The 24179-nt window shown below is 36.3% G+C and overlaps 1 protein-coding gene and 1 non-coding gene across 3 annotated transcripts in view; one reads left to right on the top strand and one right to left on the bottom strand.

Moving 5' to 3' along the window:
* Positions 1 to 4: 4 nt before the first annotated feature.
* Positions 5 to 24179, bottom strand: part of SLC30A7 (solute carrier family 30 member 7) — a 99714-nt gene continuing 75539 nt past the window's right edge. Inside the window, exons 9-11 of one of the 2 annotated variants that reach the window (XM_019956971.2) lie at positions 21086 to 21176; positions 14733 to 14882; positions 5 to 6521 (exon numbers count right to left, since the gene is read on the bottom strand). In XM_019956971.2, the coding sequence (XP_019812530.1) occupies positions 6474 to 6521; positions 14733 to 14882; positions 21086 to 21176 (289 nt within the window). In that variant the 3' untranslated portion in view covers positions 5 to 6473. The other variant, XM_070786022.1, reaches the window with a different exon arrangement.
* On the top strand, positions 16640 to 16745 carry LOC139182356 (U6 spliceosomal RNA). Its single transcript, XR_011566027.1, has one exon. It is a non-coding gene; the product is annotated as a U6 spliceosomal RNA (small nuclear RNA).

The raw sequence follows: 24179 nt of genomic DNA on the forward strand, positions 1-24179 counted from the left end.
TAAAGACTTTTTAACAGAAATTTTATTGGAAGAATTTTGATAACAATCATTTATTATTATTTTTAAATATATCTGAGGTTAAACAAAATACATGAATGTCTTCAAGTAGAAAAAAGTGAAATACACATTTGGAATTTGTTGTTCTTAGGCAAATCAAAATTGCTCACTCTAGTATATTCAAACCAAATTACAATATAGTCTTTGACATTCCAACCTAGCCTTGTGCTCAAATGTTTATTTAGAAATGTTTTGATGATGTACTCTTCACCAAAGGAATCAAACCCAAATCAAACTTGGCCATATGTTTAAACCATTAAAGACAGGGAGGTAAAGTGTTGTAGGGGTATTTAAAATATACCAAGAAGGGATTTGGCAGCTTTTCATTCACAGTATTTCTGATATAGAAGACTCATTCTGTTTGTTGATCAGACTCACAAATGTTGGGGCAAAATATCACTTGGGCAGATATATCACTAAATTTGTTGCTGTTAGAGGAAGCGATGAGACTACACAACAAGCTCTTGACAGGATATGTTTAGTTCAAAACAGAATACTGAGTCTAACTGACATATGATACATAAAATTCATATACATTCAAAACAAAGATTTTTAAGAGAAGTTTTACATTGGCAGCAGTAATGAAAAGAGACAAAATAAGAAACAGAAGCTCTACTAAAATTTAGTATTTAGAGGGGCAAAAGAAGATATAAACTACCGTAGGAATATTTAAATCAGTTCATGAATACATGTAGTGTTGCTTTTATAGAAGCACTTTGAAGATAGACATTTGAAAGAGTTTTGGATGAAAATGCATCTGGGATAAATGAAATAGAATGTTATACACAGGCCCTTAAAGTGTTGGATAATAGGAATATGGCAATTTCCTATAAAAAGAGAGACTGTGGTTTCTCATTCAAAATACACAAAATACAAACTCAGGTGATCCAGGCTCCACTGTCCCAGTTCTACCAAATTGCTGTCCTAACACAGCTTGCAAAATGGAAAACATCTCTGTATTCCCACTGTTCCTGTATTAAAATGAAGGAGTAGCTTACAGGGTGACTTTAAAAAAAAAAAAAAAAGGCCATAGTGAATATAAAGTCACTTATCAGTGCAAAAATGCCAAAGAAAAGTTAAGATGTCTTCTGTAATAAACAGTAAATTACTGGTTTTACCTTACTTGTGTATCCACTGCTGCCTACAATAGTTACTCACTGGTTAACCAAACATTTAACTGAACATGTAAGTGTAAATTCATGCTAAATTTGGTGATAATAGGATGTATGAGACAAAGACATTCTTTTTTTTTACAGACTTTCCACCATGATCAAAGTTACAAATATTAAAATTTTCAAAGCCATGGGAAGAGTTCACAGTTAAATATTAAGTTTAAGCATAGATTAATACTAATTATGAAATATATTTCTTCCTTTTGAAGAGCTATAAAGTCTATAAAATGTAATGTAAATCAAATTGTACAAATCCCTCTCATGCAGTGCAAAATCATCTGTACTTCTTAGAAGACAACTTCCTACCAATTAATTTAATGTCTCTTGGCCAGGAGGTGTTCCTCTTCACTCACACTGGCACTGACACTTGAGTCAGTCCCTTTTAAGCAGTTAACTCTGTATCAAGAAAACATTTTACATTTTTCAAAAAAATGGTCTCAAAAGTGCTTAAAGGACCTCTGATTATTCATTTTAGTCTGCAGAGTTTAAGTTAAATGGCAAAGGTAGTAAGCGTAGGAGAGGATCCAAAGAAGGAATGAGTCTAAACAAACGCTTTGTGCTGTGCTTAGTCACTCAGTCGTGTCCAACTCTTTGCGGCCCCATGGACTGTGCGATTTCCCAGCAAAAATGCTGGAGTGGGTTGCCATTTCCTTCCCCAGGGATCAAACCTGCATCTCCTGCTTGACAGGCGGATTTTTTACCACTGAGCCAGCTGGGAAGCCTCATAATTGTATGGGAGAGTGTATTTAAGTCTGATATAACTTCCTGGATCTTTAAATCACTATAGAATGACATACAAAAAACAGAGTAGTTGTCACTAAAAAGTACTCGATCTAGAATCAGTACTCTACTACTGGCCATTCCCCAGTCAGTTCATTTACATTCTCTCAAAACAGCCTCCTCATCTGTAAAATGGAGTTATGAATTTCTTCCTCATAAGCATATTAGGAGAATCAGAAAATAAAATACATTTGAAAAAGATCTATCAATCAAAATCATGCAACATTTTTTTTTAATGAAAATATAAGGGTTTTACATGTGATAACATGAAAGAGGCCATACAGAGAGCCTGATACATAAATACTTAACAAAAGGGTGTTCTTTCTGTATAATCTGTAGTTAGGAAACGGTGAAACATAAACCAAAGATACCCTCGTCAAAGATACATTGATTTATAGTAAATAAAACTACGCTTATCTGCAAATACTTTTTTGCCATAATTTTTCATTGTCTTGATTCTGTGGTAGAGATTTTGGGGGATCATGTCTTCAAACAATCTTCTCTGAATAAAACTTACATTGAATGTTCTTCGACGAATAAAATAATTTCCTTTTTTTTGCCAAAGTTCTTGTGAATTGAAAAATAATTTGTTTTGAAGACAGTGACAAAAAGAAAAACAAAGTTTAACTTTCTCAAGGTAATGCTTTTAATGAAGAGTTGAACGTTGCAATTTAGCATTTGGGATTCTCTGTAAGACTTCAAAATTCTACCCTGTTAAAATTTTTGTTTTGTTCTATACAACATTTAATGCCCAATTTTGTGTGGCTCTGAGAATAATGTTAAGAATTCAAGATCCCTCCAGTGGCTGAAAATTTAAAGTAATATAAGAATGAAATGATATGACCTGTGAATTAGCCTGGTTTCTAAAAAGCATCAATTCACAGAACATAAACAAAATAAACTAAGCAGGCCTTAAATTGGATTTAGTCTTGAGCAATAAACAGAAAAATTTACTCACAAGTTAAAAGTATCCAATGGAGAGATGTCACTATTTAAAAAAAAAAAAAAAAATCAGGAACTGGTTACACAAGAGTAGAAAAGTAAAAAAGAGTAAAAAATTAATTATATCTTTCATACAGAATACTATGGAAATAATATTCTAAACCTCATAATTTGCTATGAAAAATAAGACAGTAAAACTCCATTTATAAAGTGCCTTAATGTACCAAAAATGGAGGTCAGATGTCTTTTATTTAAAAATGCTTCTTCATCACATTTACATGAAGGCAAATATTATTACACTGGAGACACAGCACAGAAGAGTAGAAAGAACTCTTGACTTGGAGTCAGAAAACCTGGATTCTGGTCTTGACTGTGCCACTATAATTATCTCTGTGACCTGGAGCAAATGACAGCATTTCTGGGCTTCAGTTTTCTCATCTGTAAAATGAGAGGTAGAACAAGACTGCTTCTACGGACAGTCTCCTTGGATGTAAAATTCTAAAATTCTATGTTCAGCGATGAATTATTTTTATTCTTAAGCCCCAGAATTATGTAAGAGGATGCTACCATATTAATAATATCTATTAAATTGATTATTCTGTAGGAGGTTAAAAAAATTATAGAACTCTGATCAACTGCATCTGGAGTCAGTGATTTGGCTGTTTAACAAAGGTGCACAAAAGTCACAGTATTTTGGCTACTGGTGTACACAAACAGGCTTTGAAGAATGCTGGAGCATTCCAGGTATACGGGAAATGCCAGTTCCATCTGTTTCCACTTCCTCGTGTCTCTGCGGAAGAGGCTGTGGGGATATGAGGAACACTGAGCTACAGATAAGCTAGACGCTGTCATTCAACAGAGCACATGAGGAGCCCACAAAAGAAAGGAGCTGTGAATAGGGTGAGCCCTTCATCTCGATCAATGTATTCTTAGATGCAAAAACACAAAACTAGTTTAGGTATATTTCTATTCAGGGAAGTTTACTTGGCAAGGTAAACATTCCCTGAACAATACAAATTTGTTCTCCAGAGTATATTTTGGTTCTTAAAATATTAGCAAAATTATATCTCAGATTTCCCCCCCCCAAATTAGCCCAACATTAGAATCTCCAATAGGGACATTCTAAATATATTTTATAAGAATAGTCAAGTAGTATTTCTCAGTGAAATTATCTACTTTAGCAATACATCTGTGCCAAGAAAACTGAGAAGACAAAAGTATTTCCTAAGAGTAAGAAAAAAAAAATTGTTTTCCTGTTGTACACACAGGTTTAAGAACATTTAATTAAATCATAAATGTTAATGCCAATCTGCTAAATGATATGAATTGGAGATCTCTTATAACAGGTGCAAAATAAAGAGTTTCATCTTGGTCAAATGTCCTAAAAACCACACTCACGCACTTGTGTACTGAGAGTGTAAAAGTTAAAGTGATGCATATTTTGACAGAAAACTTCACTTGGAACGGAGGACTCAGTGAAGGGCAGACGTGGATCTTCAGTGTGCGCTGGTAAATTTTATAGGCCAATGCAAATATTACCTCTGTATGCTAAGTAGCAGTACAGTTTCACATAATTAGTTTTTAAAGGCACACATCAAAGTCCCTCCCTTGATACAAACCCGTCACTCTCCACAATATGCCAAAACCTAAAGAATGTCTCAGGCTTGGCAGTGGATGCAAACTTCCAAGTGACTCCTTATACTTACAGTGAAAAAGCAGTACCGTTATCAGCACATTTCCTTTTATATTTCCCTCTTGAAACATCTTAACAACTGTTTAGTTAAAAGCATTCTGTTGACAGGAATTTTAAGCTTCAGAACTGCCTGGCAGTATGTAAAAATACTTTGAAAATACTACGCAATCTGCAGAAAAAGGAGACTATTGATAGTTCATGGCAATCTGCAGTGGTTTAGAAAAGCAAGAAGCAAGTAGTCTGTAGTTTACAGTGTATTTCATAAACTGTAGGTCAGAAGTAGGGCAATAGGTACTCTGAAACTTAAGACAAAACCAACAGTGATTTCTGCCACATTAGTGAAAAAGTGCTTATTACTTATCTTCACTCTAAACATTCATTTCCATCCTGCAGGGTTCCCCCTCCAAAAAATTAAAATATTAAAAAAATTTTTCCCTTTCAGTTAAAGGGGAATGTACATTATGAGAAAATGAAGTACAGTGGGAAAATATCTATGCAGATCAATTTCTTCGTAAAACACAGAAATATTTAAGTAGAGTGTTCAAGCACTTATCTCAAATTGCAATTTTATTTTTCAAATAAACAAGAACCTAGAAATCAACTTATTTATGAACTTCCAAGATACTTGTGTTAGGAGTTCTATATTACCACATTTACTCCATACCTTCAATACTTCAAACTCAGTAAAATGCCACTTTAGGATTCCTGAAAGCAACTGTATTTTTGCAATGCTTGCATAGGAAAACAAATTATAGGACTTGGCATTTGAAGAACGAAAAAGCAAATCAACATTGTCACAACCTTTTCTGCTTTCACTCTACATGCTTTTCCCTTTCACTAAGATAATCTTTAAAAACAGCAAAGAAATACAGGAAAGTTTATCATAGACACAGTAGCTTTTTAGAAATTTGAAATTTAGCAAATGTGATAATTCAAAACACCTGTCTGTATAACAGAAGCATCTGCAAAGTTCTGAAAACAGTCCATAAAATAATTTAATAACCAAATTTGATTTAAAAAGCAAAATAACACCTTTTATTTTTTGATGAGAGAGCAATAAAAGGCAAATTTTTCTGTATCTAAATCTATGCTTTAAGTACACAAAAAGACATCTGTATATGTTACTAACAAGAGTCTTATTTTGTACAGAATACCCATTAAAAAAAAAAAAAAAACATACATGACCTTTGATGGAACATTTCTATGCTGGCAAATACATTTTCTGATACAAAGGCACTTTGAAAACCCAATATGGTTTGGTTCATAAGTTTGCAAGGTACAAACAATTTCACAAACATATGATTATATTGAAAAACGTCAACAACTGTGACATTACATATAAAACAGATTTCCATTTCTTATTTTTTTTTTCTTTTTTAAAATAACACTGGTTTTGTGGGAATGAAAGCAGTGGTTTCCAGCAGCTTCAGTGAAGACATTCCAGATGATTAGAGACCCACAGTCTGAATTTCTTACTGGCTAGGATGAGGGGTGGGAGTGAGGGCATTTGAAATGAAAAAAAAAAAAAAAAGGAAACAACAATACCGAGGAAACAATACCCTGGAACAAAACTAGAAACCTCAGAAATCAAAATGGTTTGGTGAGAAGAGCACAAAGACAAGACCAGAAGTCCAGGAGAGATCCTCTTACTTCTGACCCCTTAGCTGTAAACTCCTGGCAGAGCACGAACGGTGGACTCTGCCTGGTCTACTTGGCGCTGGGGAGGTGTAGTGACGATTTCTCTTTTTAGAAAGCTAGGTACAATGTTTAGGATTGTACAGTACCAGAAAAATTAGGTCCCCCCAAAAAGCATGGTTTCTTTTCACTCATTACATGGCCGCAAAGTCAATCTGTACATAAAGCTGTCTCACTCCGGCCTGAAAAGTTAAAAAAAAAAAAAAAAAAAGAGAGAGAGAAAATTAAACAAATTATAACAGACTACATATTTCTGAAAAGTAGTAGGAAACATTTTTTTTCTTTCTTTTTGAAAAAGGGAAGAATTATTTTTCTCTTCTGTCTTTGGGAAAGAATTCTCCATTTTTTATCATAAAGTGCCAATAATTTTATTTTAGAAACAAGTATATTAATAAGTTACAAAAACAAACAAAAAGGTTCTGCATATAGCTCTACAAAAGAAAGCTGTGCTAATTAATTACATGCCTTGCCCAAGTGAATTTTGGAAAAATGAGGTTACCCATCTACCTGTATTCTCCTAGAGAGAACACCACAGTGATTGATAAGTTGGCTATTAAAATCAGAAGTTAATGCCATCTAAATCTTCCTATGATGAATGATTTGTAAACACTGAAATAAGTAAAACCATCTATTAGTTATTGATTCCTTGACACTCCAACTCCTCCCTTCAATTTTGGATATAAACTTGCTATTCAAGGACACTGCTCTCAAAATTGCCCCCATCTCTTCTGTATCAATTTTTCTATATTTGCTGTCTACAATTCCTTTACTCTCTTCCCTCTTGAACCCATTTCAACCAAACTTTTGCTGCCAACCACTTCCCCTAAATAGCTCAGACCAGTGCTCAATTCTCAGTCCTCATCTTAGTAACCAGTCTACACAGGGGATCAGTTCCTCCTGCTGAAACACTTTTCCCACTCTTAGCTTCCACAGAATACTCACTGGTTGCCCTTTACCTCACATATCAGTCTTTCTCAGTCTCCTTTGCAGGTTCTGCCTCCTGTCTTTGAACACTAAACACTCAAATACCCGAAGACTCAATCCTCAGATCCCTTCTTTTTTGGTACTTCCTTCTAGATGGTCTTACCCAATATTCAGACTTTGAGTACCGTCTACAGTCTCACACTTTTTGTAGGCTGAAACCTACCTATCACCTACTTGACACCGAAACACAGCTAAGCTGATCACTATCTCCTCCCCTCAAACCTGTTGATCAAGTATCTTCTCCATCTCAATTCCTCCCTCAATGTTGCAAACGCCTTTCTTTCTCTCACTCCCAACCCATTATTTGCAAAACCTGTTTGCCTCACCTCCAAAATAATGCAAATCCAGAGTCTGATCACTTTACCGCACCTCCACTGCTATCCCCTGGCCTGAGTCACTATCGTCTCTTACCTGTATTTTGTAACGGCCTACGATCTGGTTTTCACCCTTTTACCTTTGCACTCCTTTGGTCTGTTTCCAGCAGAGCAGCTATGGTCCTGTCGCTATCACTCAAACCCAACAACAGTTTAATCTCCCTTTAGTCCTTCAGTCTGAGTCCTTACAGTGGCCTTTAAAGCCCTCCCATGATCTGGTCCCTGATTCCCTCTCTTGTTTTATTTTGTACTCTTCTCCCTTTGGTCACTCTGTTCCAGCCACAACTGGCCCTTCTGCCTGGAACAATGGTCCTCAAGCCTGCCACGTGACATATTCCCTCTCTTGTCATATCTCTACTCATATGTCAGTAAGGCTTACCCTGACCATCCTATATCAAATGCAGTCAATTCATTCATCCAACAAATACATTTTGTGCATCTCTTAGATTCCTGGTACTGTTCTGTCCCCTGGGAATACAATAGCCAACAAAACAGGTATAAAATACCTTGTGCTCATGGAGTTTATAAGCTATTGGGAACTAGGAAGGAGAGGGAGATTATAAACAATCAAGTATATATAGTATGTCAGATGAGGTGATGAGATAGAGATCATCTATCTATACATCTATCCATCCATAAAGAAAAAAAAATACAAAGCTTGGTGCAAGAAATGGTAAATGCTTCAGCACCTCTGGTCTCCCTACTCTGCTCTTCTTATCTTTAACACTTATCACTTTCTAATATATCATAAAACTTCTTTGCTGTGATACTGTTTATTGTCACTCTCCATTGATAACAGACTCTCTCTGAAATAAAAAGATTGTCTATTTTTTCACTGCTGACTCCCAGGACCTCAAGTAGTGCCCACCACACAGTAAGTGATTAACAAACATTTGTTGGATGAAGTGAAATTGTACAAATTTCCTTCTTTCAAATAAACAACTTGAAAAACATTAAAGCATACAATCAGTTACAATAAGCACTCTGTCAGTAACACAGAATGAAAAGTAAATTAGAACATTTAAAACAAAGGAAAATCCAGAGTGGGGGGATAAAATAATGCTACCTTTTCATAGGAATTTCTGGGCTCCTCAAAGCATTGCTTCTAGCATGGCTTTCTTTCCCTCTAGCATTCAAGTTGGAGGGCTCTGCCCAACACTATAAATGCCCAAAGAGGCAGGAGCTGCTCAAATGAAATAAAAAGCCCGATAACACCCCAGTGCCTTTCCAGCACAGAAAACATGCTAGCTTTTTTTTTTGTCTCATTAAAAAGGAAAAAAAAAATCCTTGCTGTGGTAAAGTTAAAGTTCTCTGAAAATGCATTTAATAGCACGTACTCCTTAAAGAGGTCTGTGGCAGAAAAAAGATAGAACTTAGTATCTTATGACTTTAAGCTAAAAACTGAAACAGAATCTCAGTGTTTCTAATTTTAGAATTGTGGATAAATATCAATCCTACCTATCTCACAAAACTGTTGTGTATTCACCCAGTATTTGACATTTAATAACCCTTGTTACGTAACAGGCACTATTGTAAGGATCATGTGTGAATATATGAGAAAGATTTTACATGCTATAAAAAACTTATGATTGATTATATTTGATTTACTCAACCCAGATGGGCCCCAAAATAACTGTACTTAGGAAACCCTTTTGCAAATTTCTTGTATATCTAACCTCAAGTTGTTGTTCAGTGGTCAAGTCGTATCTAACTCTTTATTGCCCAAATAAACTGGCTTAATTTCTTTTCAACAAACTTGTTAATGAAAGTTAAATGGACAAAATAAGTTGGTCTCCCATTATTATTTCTGCCACTTTCCTAAATCCTGGCCCAAATACAGTGAAGACGGTAATAAGAAATGAGGTAGCCCAAGGCAATAAAAAAAAAAAGGAGAAAAACAAAGAGGCTAGGTAAATTGATCTTTGCATAATCATGAGTTAATTACTCAAGCTGGTCACTGTTTCATACAAAAGCTCTGTCTAACAGGAAAAGTGATGTGTTTCATCCATCTGGCTGGATGGGCACAGCTCTGTCTCCCAGGTTCCCATTTTCCTTTCTCAATTTCCTTCAAAGTAGAGAGAAAAAGCGAAATTTTCAAAGACTCCTTATAGTATGTCACCTACTTTCTGAACACAAACTAGGTTTCCTATACCGTTTATTCTCATGACAAATACTCCAGGAGATCAAAATGGTGCTTGGTTCCCTTAAATATTCTACTACAGGGATGACATTAGCACTCAGAGGCCTGCTGAGGGTTGTCCTTCAAAAAAGTGAAAACCATAGAATACTTGTATCTTATATCCTGAGAATCAGGTACAAACCATAAAAAAAATCAGTTAAAACTTTTTAAAATAGGAAAGACAGTTATTTTTAACACCTATGCTTCTAAGAAAATAACTGTTAACATTATGTCATAGACTTAGAATATTTGCCATAAATATTCATTGCTGTGGCAAGGAAAATAAATCAGCAATAAAAATTTAGAAAAATAAACAAGAATATGGCTATAGAAAATTACTGAGTGTTTGTATTTCTCTACCAATTCTCAAAAACTACAGAAACTTTCTACTTTAGTTTTTGACTGAATGTATTATATTAATCTTTACCCCATAAAAATGAATTTTTTAAAAACTGCCTTAGTCTTTCATGTGAAAACAAAATCATCTCAGAATTCATGAAATAGTGACTGAATATGATGAAATTACAAGTCATGAAGAATCAAGTGGGTCTGGGCTCCTTTTTCTATAAACTGGGGCTAATACCCCACCTGTCTTATAAGGATAGACTAACACATTAGGCACCCATCGCAGTGCTTGGCATGTGGGGGGCTCTCAATAAGGCTCGCTGCTGATGCTGTTGTTATTTCTACCACCATCAACAAATGAGCACTTAAACCCTGTGGATTAATGAAAAACAACCAATACTTACAAAAGATTAACAGCCCCCCACAAACAGGAAAGGGTGGAAAAAACAGCTCACCACCTGGAAGGCTGGATAGCTTTTTCCTCCTTTCTACTCTCACCTCCCAGGAGACACAACAAGGTGGGGTGATGTCTGCTGTCAGAAACACTGAAGGGATTATGCATGCAGGAGAGTGGTGGAGGTGGGAGGTTCTGAATCTTGGGGACCTCTCAACTGGGCTAGTGAAGAGGCTCTTCAGCTTCCTTCTGGGTATCAGTGTGAACTTCTCTTTTGAGCCTAGAGACTAGAGCATAGAAGGCTGAAGCAGGAAGCTGAGGAGTTAGGACTTAACAGGCAGAAACAGGCCAGAAGAGAAGAAAAAATGGAAAATATCAAGATACAGGTTCTGTTGAAGAGTAAATAACATGCATTAAGTTAAACTGTCTTTTCTGCTTTGTGGAGCTGAGGAGGGTTATGAGCCCAAGCATATTCTAGATTTTTCTTCTAACTTTATTTCTAAACAAAAGTGTGTCTAAAAAATTAACCGATGATGTCAGCCAGTTCAAAACGAGAAACATAAAATGATAACTGCCTTCCTCATCCAGTTCCCACGTCCACATCCTGTTCAGATACTAAATGTAAATAATGTTTTCTAGTTCATCAATTCCTTAAAAATACATCATTTTTAAAAAGTTAGTGCATGCAATGAGGAGAATGGACTTCTTCAATGTCAACAAAAATCTTGTAGTTTAAAACTGGATTATCACTTAACTAATAATCCCAAAGAAATATAAGAGACTTCTACCAGTTCACTTGTGTTATTCTACATTCGTGACAGCAACCCAGCTGCCTTAACCATTCATGATTAAATTATAACTATGGAAAATGAGAATAAAAAGACATGCTTAATGTACAGTTCCAAAAAGAGTCACAAAGCTTACAGATTTATAAACAAAACAAAAAGCTACAGTTCTCAAATTTAATGTTAACCTCAAAGTTATCTCCATACAAATTTTAACAAGAACAACTTAAAAAAAATTTTTTTAATCAATTTAAGATCAGCTCTAAGAAAAATATTTTAAAATATCATAGAAGCACCAGGTATTGAGAAAATTCTTCTTTTGGTCTTTTGGAACTAAGGCCACCAGTATTTAAAGTCTTTCTACAAGAAAACTACTTAAAGCATTAGTGTTATTTTTTTCTAAAAAATGAAGCAATCTGAGTTTTATTACTTTTGGTAAGTAAAATCTATGATTAAGATATAGTTTAAATATTTTAAAAATGTAAAAAAACTTAAATTTCAATTCACGAATTGAAAATGTTACTGCAAGCCCTAGGATATACTCATAGCATAATGAATATGTGTGATGAGGGCATAAGCAGAAAAGGAAAATAATTTAAAAAAAAAAACCCTTCAATTTCACATATTTCAAAACCAAAATAACTATCACACATCAACTTACAATTATTAAATGTGTGTAATGAAAGTTATGAGTAGGGTGACTTCACTCTCCCCACTGGGAAAAATGTGTTGAACCATTTTCACTGAAAGCCTAAGACAGTCTCTGGTCTTTGCAAGGAATGAAATCAAGCTGGTTTGACCTTAGCTGATAAAAAGACTTAAATATGTTTTAGAGCTGAAAATTTTCAAAACCCAAATACAGCTTCCAAAACCAAAGCAGCAGCTGAGTAAACTTTCAATTTCAGCCATTTTCAAAGCCAAGATTTCTACAGTTACCAGAAGAACCTCCCTCCACATACTTCAATTACAACTTCAGCAGTTCTTAGCATAGACACCACTGCTTGTGCATCTCTAAACCTGTAAATCACACTCCTTTCTCAGAGGGAGAACTGTGACTTAAGTGCCAAAGTTTTAGGACAGCATGAGGCATTCTAGAGCTGGACAGACGGCCATGCTGTGAGGGTGGAAGGTCATGGTACAACTAGGAGAAGATTGATAGACTGAAGGAAAGAATCATGATCTAGAAATGGCAGTGGAAAGCAAGGTTGTTGAAGGCTACTGAAGGCTAGCCACGCTCTCCTTTTTGCCTCTGAAAAAGGGAGGAAGTGTGAGAAGGATTCTGACTTACTGTGAAGGTGCATTATGAAACTCATAATAGTATAGATTTCTTACCGCATCTGCTAAGAAAAGACTTGGTTCTTCAAAGTCTAGGGTAAATAAATGGTACCAGTGTATTGTTTTGCAGTAGGTAAGTCTTGCTGTTGCCTTCGTTATAAGACCATTTCATTAATTATTCCAAAGGCACATAACCATACATCTCTCTTTTATTAGACAAGAGAGATCACTTAATTTAAGCTAAGGTCCTGAATTTAAACTGTCCATCTGTCCCTCTCTCTATTTCTCATTTGTATATGAGGCTTAGAAGGGTCTTTAAGGCTTTAGAGAGAAAGTAACAATTGAATTGGACCTTTACATTAGAGTAGGATTTTTGTCTCATACAGATAAGTAGATAGTCTAGTGAGGCTGGAGTATGAAGTACATGGCAGTGAATAATAGCAGTAGAGAAGCTGAAAAGTTAATTGGGTCATGCTAGAAAGTTTAGGCTTTATCCTGGTGGTAATGAGGAGCCACCGAAATTTTATTTTTTAACTTTTTATTTTGAAAAGACTTAAGACAAAAGAATAGCACAACAAATACCTATCTACCCATCACTTATATAAAACAATCACTAACATTTTGCCATATTTGCTTTTTTTTCTGTATGTGTATTTATTTGTAATCCTTTTCACTTTTGCTGAAGCACTGGAAAGTTAGACATCCTGATGCTCTGCCACTAAAGCTTTCGGCATGTATCTCCTAAGAACATGAGTATTCTTCTATAGCCACAATACTATATCATACCCAAGAAGTTTAACACCTACACAATTATGTGAACTATTATGTATCTATATTTCAATTTCCTGATTACCCAGCAGTTTCTTTTGTGATGTTTCTCCCCAGTTTAAGGTCCAATCAGGCACCACACACTGCATTTAATTGTGAAAGTGAGTGAAAGTGAAGTCACTCAGCCGTGTCCGACTCTTTGCGACCCCATGGACTGTAGCCTATCAGGCTCCTCCATCCATGGGATTTTCCAGGCAAGAGTGCTGGAGTGGATTGCCATTTCCTTCTCCACTTTAAAGTCTTCACTTTAATTGTGAAGTCTCCTCTAATTTAGAAAAAGCCCCTATAATTCCTTTTATTCCTTTCATGACACCTTTTAAGAATCCAGGGTGACAGGCCACAAGCTGGGTTTGTCTGGTTGTTTACTAGTGACTGGATTTACATTAACCGTTTCTGGCAAGAGTACCACACAGGTCATGTATACTTCCCACTGCATCACATCAGGAGGCTTGGGTCAGTTTTTAAGCACAGACTTTTATGGCATGGAATCAGTTTCCACATTAGATTTATGTTAGATAAATCTGGCAGCAGTGTCAACATCTACATTTTCTGACAAATATTTCCAGCAAACCAGACCCCCCTCCAAAAAAAAAAAATCTGTGGTCTCTCTCTCCTCAGATACTCTTGACATGATGTGCTTATTTTCCCAGTACGTTCAGAATAACCTAATAATCACTTTTAGTTTATCGGTCACTATGTCAACTCATGATGGCATAAACATTACCTCATATAATTTGGTTGCAGCCATGAACTAACTAATTCATGATTCCATATAAAGAATTAAGAAAAACTCAAGAGCATCTTAAGTTATTAAATCACAAAGAAGGAGCAGTGGCTTTGCTATTGACAAAAATGTTAAGAGAGTTTGCTTTAAGTTAAAGCGACTGACCAGGCATTATTCTTATTCCAAATACTATCTTAGAATTCCTAGCTTCAAACAGCATTTAACATGTCTTATAAGGAGTATACAGTAAGGGAGAATCTATTTTTTCATAAAGGACCTCAAATCAGCTCAATGATGAATAAACAGGACTATCTTCATTAAGAGTATTCACTAAAGCAAGGATCTCCCAAATTTAACTCTGTGATTGAAAAAATCTTTTATATGTACCTCACAGTGTAGAATATATATATATATATATTTAATATGTTAAATAGTAAATATTTTTAAAACTAGTAGATACAATAAATTCTTAGACCCTTAAAAGAGGTTAGTAAAAATATCATACCTGAGTAAAAATGTTATGTGTTTGGCTTAAAATCCACCTGGCATCAGCATCAGGCGCTACTACTAATTTCAAGGTCCCAACATAAACATCAGAACATAAGGTCCAGAAATGCTGTTCTTGTAAACTGTAAACTCCTTGCAACTGCTGCACCTAAAATATGAAGAGCAGATATTAACATGAAATCAAATATAAGTGGATGCAACTTAAATCATTACACATCAGTAAACATGGATTCTACCCTCTAAAGAAAAACGTGGGCTGGTGGGGTGGGTTTGAACTGATTAACAAATACCTATTGAATACTTACTATGTGCTGGTACTATGACACATAGTAAGGAAATATAAATGAACACCTACCAAAATTTGTAGGGCATAGGTGAGAGAGTGCCTAGGGGAAATTTACATTTTCAAATACAGCTGACGGGAGAACAGTGCAGGGGAAGGGACACCAGCCTGCCTCTCAGTCAAAAATCTGAGGATGCAACCAACCATGGATCATGTAGTACTGTGGTATTTACTACTGAAAAAAAAGAAAAAAAATTTCATGTGTAAGTAGATCGTGCAGTTCAAACCTGTGTTGTTCAAGAGTCAACCATACATCAATCAGAGGATAAACATAATTACAAATGAGCTAAGAAATTAGGAAAAGAACAACAAAGTCAACTTAAGAAATAAAAAGGAAAGAAATAAAGGATGGGAAGCAGAAATGTGGAAATGATGGAATTCTCAATGTCAAAACACTACTTCTTTGAAAAAAATCAGTGAGCTAGAGAGTCAGTGTTTTATACACAGTGGGGACATATTTTAGACAGGATGAGTCTTCATTGTGTACAACTGTCAGAAACTACAGGATCTTTGCACTCCCAGGACCCAGGAAACTAAATGCCAACATATACCCTTCCCCAACTCATGTGACAACCAAAAACTGGAGGGATGGCTCTAAGTCTTTCCAATGGCTCCTTAAGTGTTCCTCGCCCTGAGGTTGAGAACCAGTGACAAGACAAACTCTGATGGAGTTAAAAAAATAAAAATAAATATGTAATTAAACAAAGTACAAAATGAAAAAGAAAACTACCAATAACTGATTTAAAAAACCATAAAAGGGAATACTATATGAATGTATCAACATATGTGTATACAATATATTACAACTGAGCAGAATCCTAATCCTTCTCACCATCTCTAATGCTATCAGTCCAGTTAAAGCCACTCTAGTTTGATTAAGCGGTCTCCCTATTGCTAGCCTTGCATCTACCTCTTCATCTAGTCTCAAAGTAGGAGCCCAAGTGAGATTCTGTTGCTTTAAGTCAGATGCTTTCATTCTGCTCAAAATCCTCAGTAGAGTCCCATCTTACTCTGAACCAAAACCAATGCTTCCACAATAACTCACATGGACCCATGTGATGTGGCCGCTTGTTATTTACCACACTTACGTCATCTCCTCCTCCTCCTCCCCTCCTTGCTTCCTCTTCCCCTGCTATAGCAGCATTCTCACCACTCTTTGAAGAATCTGAAACACTCCTGTCTCGGGGTATTTGCTATTCCCTCTGCTTGGAGTGTCCTTCCTTCCACAATAATGACTGGTCTACTTTATGTGGGCCTTTACTCAAACGCCAAGGTCTCAGGAAGCCTTTCTACTGTTATCCTAGCTAAAACAACATTTTCATTTTTACATTTCTCTGCTTTGTTTTACTTTTCAGCAGCTAATGACACACGCCACATTACTCATGTTATTTATATTGTTTATTGCCTGTCTACTCTGACAGAACTCAAGCTCCATAAGAGCAGGGATTTATTTTTGAGTTTTATGTTTGTATCCTGAACACCTAAAATTATAAGCATCTAAGCTTGGCGTGCTCAGTAAACAGTATATGCATGTATATAAAATGAATAAACACTCAATTTTGGTGTTTGTTTTGGCAGCACATATACTAAAATTAGAATGACACAGAGAAGATGAACTTGGCCCTCGTCCAAGAATGACATGCAATTTGTGAAGTGTTCCCTATTTTTGTGGTGGTCATTTCACAATGTACATGTATATCAAAACATCAAATTGTACACTTTAAATATATATAATTTTAATTCATCAATTTTACCTCACTAAACCTGGAAAAAAAAATAAATAATAAAACCAGAAAAACAACAAAAAACACAATTTTAAGAAACTAGACAAAAATGAATAAATTTTGGGAAATCATTTCAGAAAATACAGAAAATCCCGTAATATAAGAAAAAAACCCCAGAAAATATGAATGGACCATTAAAAACTGAACAGGTAATAAAAGTTCTCTTTCATAAAGCCCCCTCAGCCCTGCCAAGTCCCAGAGGAAAAACTTTTAAGTAACCACTTAGTTTTGCCAGAAAATAAAAAAGAGGCACTACCTCATATAAGTAAAAATAATCTTGATCCCCAACCAGATAAAGACAGTAACATATAAGCTGAATTCTCTTATGAATTAAGTAAGCTAAATCCAACAGTATATTAAAAAAATAATGTATCATGACTAAGTTAGGTTTATCCCAAGAGGGAAACAATAAACATCAGAAATTCTATTACCGTTATTCTTTAATTAATGAAGCAAAGGAGAAAAATCACACAATCATTTTAATAAAAGAATTGCAATTACTTAATAAAATTCAACCCCTATTTATGCTTAGAAGGACACTTCCTTAACTTACTAAAAGCTATCTACCAAAAATGCATAGAAAACACTTAAGGAAAAAAACATTAGATATATTCCACTGAAGATCAGGAAAATCCTTACAAAGATGCCCAAACTACTGCTATTGTTCAATATCTCTGTAAATAATAGATCTGGAAGAGATGAACTAAGATCAGAACTCAGAAGTTAAAAGAGGCTCAATGTAAAAAGATCTTTATAACAATTAGATCAACTTAAAAGAGAAAGAGGTTACTCTGTGAAGAGATTAACCACTGGTTCCTGGAAATGGTCAAGAAGCTGGATGACCAACTAAATGTTGCAGAGGAGATCAAGTGAATAATAAGATCTTTTCAAATTCTGAGACTCTCTGATTCTTAAGTAATCTATTTGGGATGTTAACTAAGAAAAGGTTGAACTTTTTATCAAAATATTTATTTTTATCAGAATCTGATGCATATAGGATTACCTTCTATGAGCTCCAAGACTCCCGGTGGGAAACTGAGACAATACCCACTGTGCCCGTTAAAAAAAAACAAAACTGCTTTTACTGGTGGACTTTCTCTTCCTCTTTCAGGACTCCAATGACAGAGCAGTGTGAAGTTGATATCCTCTACATTTTTCTAAAGAGCATCCTCACAAATGGTGTGCTGCTGCTGCTGCTGCTAAGTCGCTTCAGTCGTGTCCGACTCTGTGTGACCCCATAGACAGCAGCCCACCAGGCTCCCCCGTCCCTGGGATTCTCCAGGCAAGAACACTGGAGTGGGTTGCCATTTCCTTCTCCAATGCATGAAGGTGAAAGTGAAGTTGCTCAGTCGTGTCCGACTCTTCGAGACCCCATGGACTGCAGCCTACCAGGCTCTCCTCTGTCCATGGGATTTTCTAGGCAAGAGGACTGGAGTGGGGTGCCATTGCCTTCTCCCACGAATGGTGTAGTGAAACACCAATGCTAGTGAAACAACACGTTGACTGAAGAGATTTCTTCTACCTCCATAGAAATAGCAGCACAAGTACATTCTTGCAAGTTATTCTAAAGCATAAGTTAAGAAATGACTCTTATAGAAATTGGCATTAACTTTCCTCAAATTAAAAATGTGCAAAAGTGTAGTTACAGATGAAAGTCTATGTTGCTCTTCTTGTTCTGACAGTGTGGTGTAACAAAAAGAGCAGGAGCTTCTAAAGCCAGAATTACATGGATTAGAATCCTGATTCAGCCGCTACCATCTGTGACCTTTGAGTTATTTAAATCTTCTGAGCCTCAATTTTACTCAATTTTCCTAGGGAAAGGAATAGGAAACTTAGCCTTCATGGTTAATTTGAAGAACAGAAACAATATATGTACATCACTTAGTATAGGGGCCAGCTTAGAGTAGGCATTCACTAAATTGCCCCTTTCTCTTCCACAATTATGCTGACTGGTCCTCCCTTAAAATCATAAAACCACAAAAGTCAAATGGGCAGCATTTCACTTTCCCTATTTCAAAAAGAACTATTCTACACCTTCTCTTTTTGCCTCTGGTCTTCTCATTTCTCTGTATGATTACACTGCCCTGTAAGTCAGAGAAAAAATAGAGGCATACAGAAAAGCTCTTCTGACCCTCCAAATCTACCAGTCAACCCTCATCTATTTCAGCATTCTCTGCCTTGCCTTGTGGGATACAGTACCTCTGGCTCCTAGCTACAATTAATTCCTCCCTAATGCTTTGGATCCTATCCCTTCTCATCTTCTCAAGAACTTGATTCCTTCATTAAATTAATTTGCTTCACTACCATATCATCAATTTCTTCCTCTCAGTTGGCATGTTCCCATTAGCAACACACATGCTCCCAAACTGAACTGTGCAATACAGAAGTCACTCGACACATGTGACTAAATACATGAAAATGTAATGAAATCTAAAAACTAGTTGCACTAGCTCAAAATTATTAAGCTTCAAATGCTCAACAGCCACAGATTCCTCGTGACTTCCATACTGGACAAGGTAATTATTGAACATCTCCATTACTGGGTAATGTTCTATGGGATGCTGTTTTAACTAATTCTCTTCCCCTTCTTACTATATCCATAGCCAAGCTTTCAGCTCATTTTTCTACTCCCTTTAACAACACTTCTTAAAAGAAATGACTGTAACCACTATCTCTACTTCCCCCATTCATTTCCACCCTAATCTACTATATCAAGCTTTCACCAAATCTACTGAAAATGTTTTTATCAAAACCATTAATGCTGTTCATGATGCCAATCAACGGTCACTTCTTTGTTTCTATTAGAATTGCCTCACAGAAACATCTGGCACAGTTGATTACTTCCTCCTTCTTCAACTTCTGGGTTTTCCAGCTTCCTTTCTATCTATGCTCTAAATCTGGAGTTGAAACTTTAGCTAAAGAATAGAGCTGAACCCTTCCATGGTAATCTCATACAATCCTAATGTTTTAAAGGCTATTTATATGTTGATGAATCAAAACTCCTAGTTCTAATCAGTCCTTAAAATTCCAGATTTGCCCATCCAAGCACTTCAGTGACATTTCACTTAGAAGTATAGTAGGCATTTCAGTCTTAACATATCCAGAATAGAACTCTTGATATGGGAGGATTTTCCACCCTCACACCTGTATCAACCTCAACAAATAGTATTAGGGTCCAGGCTAGTTGCAATTCAACACTTTTTCTCCCCACTGCTAATATAATCTATCTCTAAAAACTTATCCAAAATATCTACTTAGCTCCACTGTCATTGCTACCACTGTAGTCCAAGCCATAACTTTTCAAGTTAAATGATAATAGCTTCTTAATTGGTTTTCTTTGATTTCATTCTTCCTAGCATTTATTCTCTAATAGCAAGCAGAATAAGCTTTTAAAATTTAAGTTCTGTGACACTCTCCCTGCATAAAAGCTTTCTAATGCTTCCCACAAAATCAGAATTAAATCTAAACCTCTTAGTAGACCAACACTTCTGTATCATCTGTCCCCTGTCATTCTCTCCAGCCTTTCCAGCCACTCTTCCCTCTATCTATTATGCTTCAGCCACAGTGGCTTTTCCTCACTGTTTTTCAAATACACTAAATTAGTTCCAGCCATAGAACTTTTTGCATTAGCATTTTCCTTTGCTTGAAACACTCTTCTCCAAGATTTTCATATGTCTGGCTCCTTCTAATCAACAAGATTTCAGCTTCCTTGAATATGACATTCTCAATAAATTTGATGTCGCCATCCATGTCTACCACCTCACTTTGTTTCACTTCTATTATAGTAATCATCACTGATATTTCCTTATTTATTTCTTGTTTAGTGCCTGTGTTTCCCTGCCAGACCATAAATACTTGGATAGACCCTGTCTATCTTGTTTACCATTACACCCCTAGGACCTTAGAAGAATACATGGCATAAAAGATGGGGGGTTCACAAAATACATGTTGAAGAAATGCTTATACCATCTGCTATTCATATTTATATTTTAAAAGAGCTGCTGGATTTCTAGACTAGATGAGGACAATTTCTACCACATTTCTTTAGTGAAGCTCAATATTTTCCAATGATTTTATTCTGGTTTAAGTGGCATTCATGGTCAGCTTTTAATCTTGTAAGAAATATAAAATTATACACACATGCTACCCATATTTATAAAAGTTGAAACCCCCAACAATTTGGAAACAATTAAAACCCAATGGTTTGGAAGCACTGAAACTTACCCTCTGATAGCACTGAGGTAAAGTATTTTCCAAAAGCGGAGGAGTTCTTTGCATTAATATTCCAACAGACTCTCTTAAGAGAGGAATAACACTGTAGAAAAGGAAGACAACAAACTTATTAGAGCCACATTCTGACCATCCTATCCTGCAAGAAAGTAATAATATACCTCCTGACAGTAGAATATAACAAAGATTTATCAGAATAACATGAGGAAAAAAAATCCAGTCACTGTTCCAAATTTTTCATGGGACAAAAAAGTTATTATTTAAGGTAAAAGTAGAAGAGTTAAATGAAATATATCAGTGTATGAAAAAAGAGTTAAATGAAATACTTCAGTGTATGAAATATTAGTATAATACTAATATTATACTACTGAATAGTACTAGAGCATCTAAAAATCTAAACACAAGCAGTCATTCAACTGCCATTTAAAATATGACTTCAAAGGGCTAGACTCTTCCAAGATAATCTATAAAGCATATCATGGCTGACTGGTCCTTAACATTTATCAAACATCTACATGCATTTATCTGAACAGTTCTGTTAAGGAAAATACAAAAACAAAATTAACACAGTATATTAGTTTCATTCATCCAATGGTTTCCCAATCTGATTATGTATCAATCTTCTTTGATTATTAAAAAAAACAGAAGCCTGGATATCACCACAGATCTAGTGAAGAATCAGCACCTTTAGTGATAGGGCCCAAAAGACCGTATGAATTGATGTAATTAGTCTGTAACTGGTATTTGGAAATTAAAGCTTTAGGCTATTTAGATGGTTGAAAGTGAAAGTGAAGTCGCTCAGTCGTGTCTGACTCTTTGCAACCCCAAGGACTGTAGCCCACCAGGCTCCTCCGTCCATGGGATTCTCTAGGCAAGAATACTGGAGTGGGTTGCCATTTCCTTCTCCAAGGGATCTTCCCAACCCATGGATCGAACCCAGGTCTCCCACATTGTAGGTAGACGCTTTAACCTCTGAGCCACCAGGGAAGCTCTATTTAGATGGTTAAATGCACACAAAACAGTTAATGGTGAGGGTGACTCTACTGCAACAGTTTTCTAAACTAGCAACACATCAAATTTACCTTAAGAGTGTGGTTTCTTTTCATTCCTAACATACTGAATGAGAATCTATGAGGAAAAGGTGAAGTATAAATATTTTTAGAAAGCCCTCCAGGGGGAGTCCAGTAAGTTACTGGAGTGAGAAGACAGTCACTGCTCTAATGCTTGATGCTGATTGAAAGGCAAGGTCAGGAATAGCTTCATTACATTTAATAGCTGAAGCCAGTGCTTTGTTTTAAACTTATAGAATCTCAATGTTTCTAGAGTAAAACCCCTCCTGATTATAGCTAAAGGTTGTGTGCATGCTCAATGTTGCCCAACTCTTTGCAACTCCATGGACTGTGGCCCGCCAGGCTCCTCTGTCCATGGAATTCTTTAGGCAAGAATACTGGAGTGAGTAGCCATTTCCTACTCCAGGGGATCTTCCCGACCCAGGGATCAAACTCGTGTCTCCTGCATTGGCAGGTGGACTCTTTACAACTGAACCACTTGGGAAACCCCAGAAACCCCATAGCTATAGGAGATAAAGAGAAAACAAAACAAAACACACACCTTTTAAGGAAGGTAGAAGGTGAAGTGGATAACTTAAAAGATTAGTGTTATTTTTGACAGACAGAAAAGAAAGAGAGGATATTAATGATCAGAGGAATAGGGACAATGCTTGTCTTGCTGTTATATTCCCAAGGAGGCCCAGTAAAGTGCTGGTCACAAAGTGGGCCCACAATACTTGTTGGTTAAATGAAAGATAAATGTATGTAGCAATTAGATGTTTTAGAATCTAGATTAAAGAAAGGAAAGGCCTCAGAGAAGAAATTAAGAAATTGTTTCCACACTTTGTGTACAGAGATAAGTAGCTGGGTTAGGAGGGTAGAAGTAGGAACAGAGACAAATAGGAAAATTAAACAGACACTGAGAGATATTGAGATATTGAGAAACTGGAGTCCAGGGAAGCAACACCAAGGGCAAGTTTAAAAATCTAAAAAGTTTGGAGAGAATAGCAGTAATGCATATAAAAGCACAACATGGACAGGAGTTGAAGACACATTCAAGTGAAAATATTCTTCAGTCAGATAGTGATTTGCTAGCCAAGAACAATTAGATGCCACCTTTAATTGCTTCTTTTCCCTTAAAACCTTTATGCTCTAAATCACCAAGTTCTCATGACTTAACCTGCTAAGCATTTCTTGCCTCCATCCCCCTCCTTCATTCTATTACATACGTCTGCAATAATCTCCGTATCATTTCACCTGGATTATCAAATAGCCTCCTAAGTGGTCCCTTTGCCTCTAGTCTTATTTTCTTAAGTCCACTGTGACAGGCGGCTTCAAAGATGGATCCCAGAGACCCCTGCCTCCCTAGTGTGTGTGCTCTTGTGTCATCCCCTCCCCTTGATCCAGTGACTTGCTCCTAATGCATCAAGTATGGCAAAAGTGATGCTTCTAAGGTAAAAGACTCTGGCTTCTATCTTTTCCACCCTCCTCTCTTGCTCTCTTGCTTGTTCAAAGCTGCCACACTGTGAGCTGCCCTAGGCAGAGGCCCAAGGCAACGGGAACTAAGAGATGCTTCTGGAGAGGAAACGAGACCCTCAGTCCAAGAGCCCCAAAGAAACTCAATACTCAGTGAGACTGGAAGTAGATTCTCCCCGAGACGAGCATTAGAATGACTACAGCCCTGGCTGACACCTTGACTTCACCGTGTGAGGGAGCCTGAGCCAGGGAGCCCAGTTAGCCATGCTCAAGTTCCTGAACCAAGGCAAAGATAATAATGTGTGTCATTTTAGCTATGCTCTTTTTGTGTAAGTTGTTATCTTACCATCGACAACTAATAGAACCATTCTGTATAAAGCTATTAGACTAATCTAACTAAAATCAGAATCTGACTCTATATTTCCCTCAAAAAAAAGGAAAATCCATTAGCAGCTCCCTACTGACTGGTGTGTTGCAGTCCTTGGGGTTGCAAAGAGTCAGACACGACTGAGCGACTGAACTGAACTGCCTGGGGAATTAGATGTAAACTCTAGCTTCACTTC

This window comes from Bos indicus, chromosome 3 (assembly GCF_029378745.1).
Source record: "Bos indicus isolate NIAB-ARS_2022 breed Sahiwal x Tharparkar chromosome 3, NIAB-ARS_B.indTharparkar_mat_pri_1.0, whole genome shotgun sequence".
Taxonomy (NCBI): domain Eukaryota; kingdom Metazoa; phylum Chordata; class Mammalia; order Artiodactyla; family Bovidae; genus Bos; species Bos indicus.